The 6,601-nt window shown below is 40.5% G+C and overlaps 1 protein-coding gene across 2 annotated transcripts in view; it reads right to left on the bottom strand.

Moving 5' to 3' along the window:
- PARVB (parvin, beta) overlaps window positions 1-6,601 on the bottom strand; it is a 42,325-nt gene that overhangs the window by 21,314 nt on the left and 14,410 nt on the right. For both annotated transcript variants that reach the window (XM_009879706.1, XM_009879709.1), the window contains 3 exons: window positions 6,096-6,198; window positions 2,600-2,740; window positions 1,619-1,734 (listed from right to left, as the gene is read on the bottom strand). In XM_009879706.1, coding sequence (XP_009878008.1) covers window positions 1,619-1,734; window positions 2,600-2,740; window positions 6,096-6,198 — 360 coding nt within the window. The remainder of the gene's footprint in view (window positions 1-1,618; window positions 1,735-2,599; window positions 2,741-6,095; window positions 6,199-6,601) is intronic.

Below are 6,601 nucleotides of genomic sequence, written 5' to 3'. Positions count from 1 at the left end.
TAGTTTCTGTCTGCCTTTATCTCATCCTGTCTTCACCTCAGCCTAGTCTCAAGATGTGGGCATTCTAGTGAACCAGATGCTCTCGGTAGGTGTCTTCTCTGTATCACTCCAACAGAAAAAGATGTGAAAACACCTTCTCCACAGCCTTCCCTCTGCTACCAAGGTGGAGGATCCTGAAGCTTGAACTAAGGACAAGGAAAGGGATGCTTTACCTCTTTAGCTAAGTTTTTTGTCTTACATCAGTTACAGAAGACACTTCACTGTACTGGGCAGAAGGAGATTTCTAACATCAGGGTGTCACAGGACTGTTGACCACCTTATATTTACATTTTCGTCCTTACCTTTCCAAGACTGTCAAAAGAAATTTAAAAAGGAATTAGTCTCCAATTCACATTCATGATACTTTATACCTAGCTCACCGTTCTTAAAATTAAAGAACTACAGCAGCTTGAAGGCAGTTCAAAATCACCTCTTAAAGATAATACATGCATTTATTGTGAAGCAGGGAGTATCCATCAATTGCTCATTTACATCACACCCTGTACCTCTAGAGCATTCAGGTAGGCAGCCTGGAAAATGTCATTATTTAAATGTAAAGCAAAATGAGGCTTGCCTCATCAACCACCATGCAATCGCATCTTGTAAGGGCAATCACATTTGCAAAACAGAGTCTGAGATCACTTTATCTTCTTTATTCTTGAAACGAAACCTACTACAGCCTGACAGCTCTAACAGCAAATGGAACATATAGAAAGCACTTCCACAGCCTGCTGCCAGCAGCCAAGCCTGCCTTACAACAACAGCACTGCGCACCACAGCAAACAGTCACGGCATGATCAGAGTGCCAGCTGGAACAGCTCTGCCTGGTGTTTCAACAGCTGTTGAGAAAAGCTGGGTTTGCATGCTACAGAGTGTACTGCCACAGGAGCTTCAGCTGGGATAGAAGGCAAGATAAAAAGCGAGAGTACACATGCTCTGAACGTAGAGTCTTTGTAGAGTGAAAGGAAATGGCCAACACCAAGCAGAGAAAGGAATAACTAGAGCATTATCTAGGGCAGGAGGGAAGAAGTCAGGGCTCCTCAGGTCATATCTCTTCTCCATATCTAAGGAAAGCTAACAAAAACACAAGGCTGTGAAAGACATGATGAAAGTCTATTAGCATGCCAAGGAAAACAACATGTCTAAGTCTGCATAATAAGTCATTGGGGAAAAACAACATCAGGAACAGGCTTCCCAGATGAGGGAGATCCTACGTGCTGAAACTCCTTTCTGTGCTGCTTGTGTTTCAATGGCTTCTCTACAAAAAATGCATGGCAAAAAAAACCACTAAAGCGCCAGAAATTACAGACACGACTCTGTCTTGTACAAAATCCCATCACGTGTTTTTAGCTTGATATTGCAGTAGCAAATGGTGGTTCCAAACACACTAAAGATATGATGTTCATTTAAGCACACCAAAAATGTATTCCCAGGAGTGGAACTCATGAAACAACTGGGACAAGAATTTTCTAAATGACAAGAGATCAGGGGGCAATGGACGGGAGCAGCCCAGTACTGCAAAATCAGAGTGATAAATAATGATTGTTGTGACCAATTTCTCTTATGAGTTCATACTCACCCGTACAACTACCACTTGTACAGACACATGTTCAGGCAGTCGAATGGGAGCCCGGAAATGCATTGCCAAAGCTACCAGAAGGTGAAGAATGGAAATCAGATTCTTGCCATGGATTGCTGCAGGGAACAAGGAAAATTAAGCAAATAAAAGAATATTGAGGTCTTATTTTAAGCAAACAGCTCTGGGAAAAAGCCAGGAAAAAGGCAGTGAAAAATGCCTTTAGGGAAAACAGCCTTTTTTCTTTTTATCCTTCTTCCTCTTTTTCCTAAATTAAAAAGGCCTATAATATAATTTTACAGGTAGCAAAGACTAGATTCAGCCTTCCCTTTGAGTAACATGCCTAACTTAGGAGTCCAAACACTTCAGCTCCCTCTCTAGTCAATGAAGAGAGGCAGCCTCAATTACTTGCCTTCCACTGTACTGGAGAATACAGGAGAATTCTGCTTTTAGCACACTTCCAAGTGCTAACACAAGCTTTCCTGGCTCTAAGAGATGAACCCCACACCCAGTACCTAGGTGAAGGGACTTCTCAAATTCCATTCTCACTTTCAGATTGTAAAAGGCCATGCTTGAACAGAGGGCACTTTCTGCTTAGCCTGTCAGAAGCTGCATCCTCCAGCAGGATGCAGAATCCTTTTACACTTTCTTACTGTGGTGGCCCGAAGGATTAGACCACCTTCTAGTACCTGAATGACTAACACATTTCTCATATATGTAGGGATTCAAATTCACGAAACAAACAAAAAACTTTGTGATGAAAGCATATCCTTAAAGGAACAAATTACTTCAATTATGCTATAGTCATGTACATCTGTCCTTAAACAAAGACCACAGAATAGATATATATCTATCTTACGTCTATGCAAGTAAATAAATAATTTTAAAAAACCACACTGCATCACAGAGAATATGATCAACCTCTTGATTATCATACCCTTCTGGCCTGTGAAGCTGAGAGACAAAGCATAACAGAGTCCTTACAGTCAACGTTCCACTTGATTGTCCAGCCATGGGGTCGGAGTAAATCATGGACAGCTTCCAGGACCGTCTGCAACTTTTGTTTCTGACCAATTTCAGACTGCGTCACTTCTGCCACGTTCAGTTTACGGTCAGCCAATTTTTCTGTATTTGAAGAAAAGAACAACAAAAGGAACAGGCAAAATCAGATTAAACAAGGGCCTAGGTGGGAATAACGAGGACAGAGCACTGGGCAGAACTGGACTCTGCTAGAAATTTTCCAAAAGAACAATTTTCCTCAGAAAGCAAAATAGCTGAAAGCAAACCTTTCATCAAAGTGTGTCAATTCCAATAAAACTTGTGATAGAAAAGTGGTAAGGCCTGGCAGCACACGCTCATCAATCAGGTGTCAAAGTATATTACAACTTTCAGACAGGCACCAAGTTAGTAATAATATTTACTATACCTCCATTTTCTTTCACTGCTGAAAAGCATTTGGGCCAACACAGCCTTCACTGTACAAGGAATCTGCACAGGTTTAATGGACTTTTCTAATAAAAAGTTAATTGAGGACAATAAAGGGGAAATATTGTGTGAACATTTATTTCAGCTTGATACGCTTTATTTCAGGTTAGCTGAAGGTACGAATTTAAGCTAAAGCGTAATTTGCCTTCTCAAACCATCAAGAGTCATAGACTCATATGACCCACAGATTTGTACTGGATTAGTGGAACTAATTTAAAGTAAGTAAGTTGGTACGATCATGTTATGTTGTTATGACATTGTCACATCACGGTTGACTACTTCCAAAAATGAACTAATGAAGGAAATTTTGTAAAATGCCATTACTAAAATCTGAATTCTGGTCCTGTAATACAATTATTTGTTGCCAAAGTCATAGACAAGTCATTCTTCTCTTCCTCTGCATTGTGGCCCTTGCCAAAGACACAGGAGCTGAATTTCTCTAGAAAAGAAAAAAAAGAAGAGAGCTGAGGAAGGTGCAGTAGAATCCTCCAGCTACCAGAGTAATGGGAACAGCTGACCTCTTTTCTCTCTACACCCTGGGGAAAAAAAAAAGGTCATAATCACTCTGCTGCTGGGACTAGGAGGTCAGGACTGGTTGAACATATTCCAATTATATATTATTATTATCATTCCAGTCTTTAAAACAAAAAAAACCATATTTCACCAAAGCCATTTTCACAAAATGGGATGGACTTCAACTCCAAAGACTCATTCAGAAACATTTCAGAGTTGTCAAAACCTACTATATCAATTATAGAAGTATTTCTGTGCTCAAGTTCAAGAGTATGTTTCTTCTGGACATTTTACCTAGCTGAAGATATATGTCATCTATTTTTAAAAAGTGACAGAAATACAAAAGTACTTTAACAACCCAAACAGAAACAACTTGCAGGTTATCAACTCACAAATACTTTGCACATCTTGACTGTTTCTATCAATCTGTCATAGGAAATTTTTATCAATATTATTAATGGGAAAAATGTTCTTTAGCCAAGCTGTCTCTCAGTCTTTTTTAAACTGACTACCAAAACATGCAAATACTACTTTAAATTATTTTAGATGTTTTTTAAAACGTTATACTACAAGATTCATTTTTTTGGTCACATGTTATGGCTCCTACCTTTTCTCAGCCCAGGTTAGCTGCCAGTCAGCAAGCAGAAATTTATTTCCTTTCATCCTGACAGCATGTGTACCACGCCACTCCAGCCTCTCTGAGTGGCACTACTTGTACCTTGATAAAATTAACTAAACAAGCAACTCCACCTCAATCAGTCAGCCATTTGCTAACCTCTTACTCCAAACCGCTTCCAAATAAGTACACTGACAAGCTGTCGTCTTTCATCTTTTTTCTGTGTCTGCTTATCAAGACAGATCTTCTTGAAATACGTCTCACACACAAAGAATAATAACTACTACTTGAAGTTTAATGACCATACTTTGTTACCCTTTCCTGCAGGCACCAAAAAAGACGACTTGCACAACAGAGGGCTGACTTAATTCTGAGGCCTCAAGCATCAGAAGCACTACCATAAGCATGACACGCTTCGCCTCTTGCTTCAATGAGACAGGACGAAGATGCATAGATTTAGTAATACAAGTCTTGTTGAAGAAACCAAGACACCACTGAACACAACACAGGATTGGGGCTGAGTTGTGACAGCTTCAGGTCAGGGGAGGCGGAACTGGAATAAAATGAGGAAAAAACAGTCCAGTTAAAGTCTCAGGCTGCAAGATATACATGCCCACCTTTCCTCCTGTAAGATATGCTAAGTCCAACTGAGCTACATATATACGTATGTACAACTAAACACTTCCTAAATGTCTGCAGGCCTGAGGGTGGAACCATGGCCTCCACTGGGAGCGTAAGAAAGCACTGATACCTATGACAAAATGGCTACAGTGAAATGTGCTACCACTTGCCGAAACAGCAGTGGCTATATGTTAAGAAGTGCAACCGTGTTCACACAAATACTCCCCAGCTAAAATTAAATCTACACCCATGCTCTCCACCATGTCTGGAGGGTCCCAACTGCTGTCTAACCAAGCAGTGTTAAAAGTACTCTTATTTTATTCCTCAAGTTATTTTTGAGGAGTTTTAATTGCACACAAAGTTAATTGTTGTTAACCAATTTTAAAAACTTGTGAATGTTCACCAAAACACTGCAGACCTGTTATTTAAGGGGCATATGCAGAAAATTCAGTAAGTAGCATCCGTTAGCACCAGTGGAATTAGCACCACTGGGTCCTCTTGCCCCACTCCAACACATACATCCCACATCCCAACCCACTCTTGAAAACATGTCGCAAGTAAACTGAAAGCAGTTGGACTATCTGTCTCCAAGAAACAGTGTGGATTTACAACGGCACTCGAAGCTTCACGTCTCTGTTTGCTAAAAGCACCCCCATAAATCACTGCATCATCATAAGGTTTTTGCCATTGTGCTTCTTGCCTGAACACACATATTGCAAAGATGCAAAGGGGTTGCAAAATCACAATTGCTTAAATGAGCATATCCTTTCATGAATCACTCACACATAAGTGCACATTATGAGTATGTGCCTGCTGCCATGCATTCTCTTTTTCTCATTTTTTTCCCCTAAAAGTAATTCTATCAGGACCTCAAAAAAGCTCTCAGCCCAAAAGCTTTTCAGAAGCAAACTATACAGACAAAATTCTGGACCACACGGCTTCTGTTTGGTCCCCCAGTGTAAACACGAATCTCTTCGCCTTTTTTCTGCCACGTACTTCAGCTGTCTGGACTATACTCAGTCCATGAAACAGGTAACTGGGAATCATCTGGATTTCCTCCCCTTTCAGCAGACAGTCTGAGAAGAACAGACGGAGAAGCTGACACTCTACATATCAGTGAAACAAACTGTATCCCTAGTGAGATGGTAAGTTACTGCACAGACCTGCTGCTGTCTGCAGCTTTGGAAGAGGTTAACTTTGGGCCCCTTCCAGTCTTTGGGGCTGCCTTCTCTTGTGTAAACTCACCTAGCAGCTTTTGCAGCACCTGCCCATCGTAAAGGTCCTCTTCAAGCTGTTTGACAATGATTCTCTCCTCCACCAGCACATCATTAATCCAGTCAATTAGAACCTGGAAGTACAGAAAAAGGAGGCAAATATCTAAAAACCACTGAAATATGTTCCTTCCATTCAAGGCAGGCATAAGGAATATAAAACAGAGGAAGAGTAACCATATTTATGTATTTCCAAGTTACAGAGAAATAACAACCAAAGACATGCTTTTGCTCTATTGTTTTAAATTCACGTCTTGCAGCATGGTGATTTTAGTGCCCTCTATTTTTCCTCATTAAAATGTCTCATTGCACCAGTTCTAAAGCAAGTAGCAACTAGCAGTTCTGCATCAATAACCTGTGCTAGTATCTATTCTCTCCAGGTCCCAAAACTCATGTCTTACCTGTTTTATGTGAACAGCAGACCTGCCAATAGATGACAATAGTCCCAAGTTCCCACCATGGTCTCTAACCTGAATAGAT

The sequence above is a fragment of the Charadrius vociferus genome, unplaced genomic scaffold (assembly GCF_000708025.1).
Source record: "Charadrius vociferus isolate BGI_N301 unplaced genomic scaffold, ASM70802v2 scaffold90, whole genome shotgun sequence".
In the NCBI taxonomy this organism is placed as follows: Eukaryota; Metazoa; Chordata; class Aves; order Charadriiformes; family Charadriidae; genus Charadrius; species Charadrius vociferus.
Note: the sequence above shows the minus strand (reverse complement) of the source record. Positions and strands in the feature narration are given on the sequence as shown.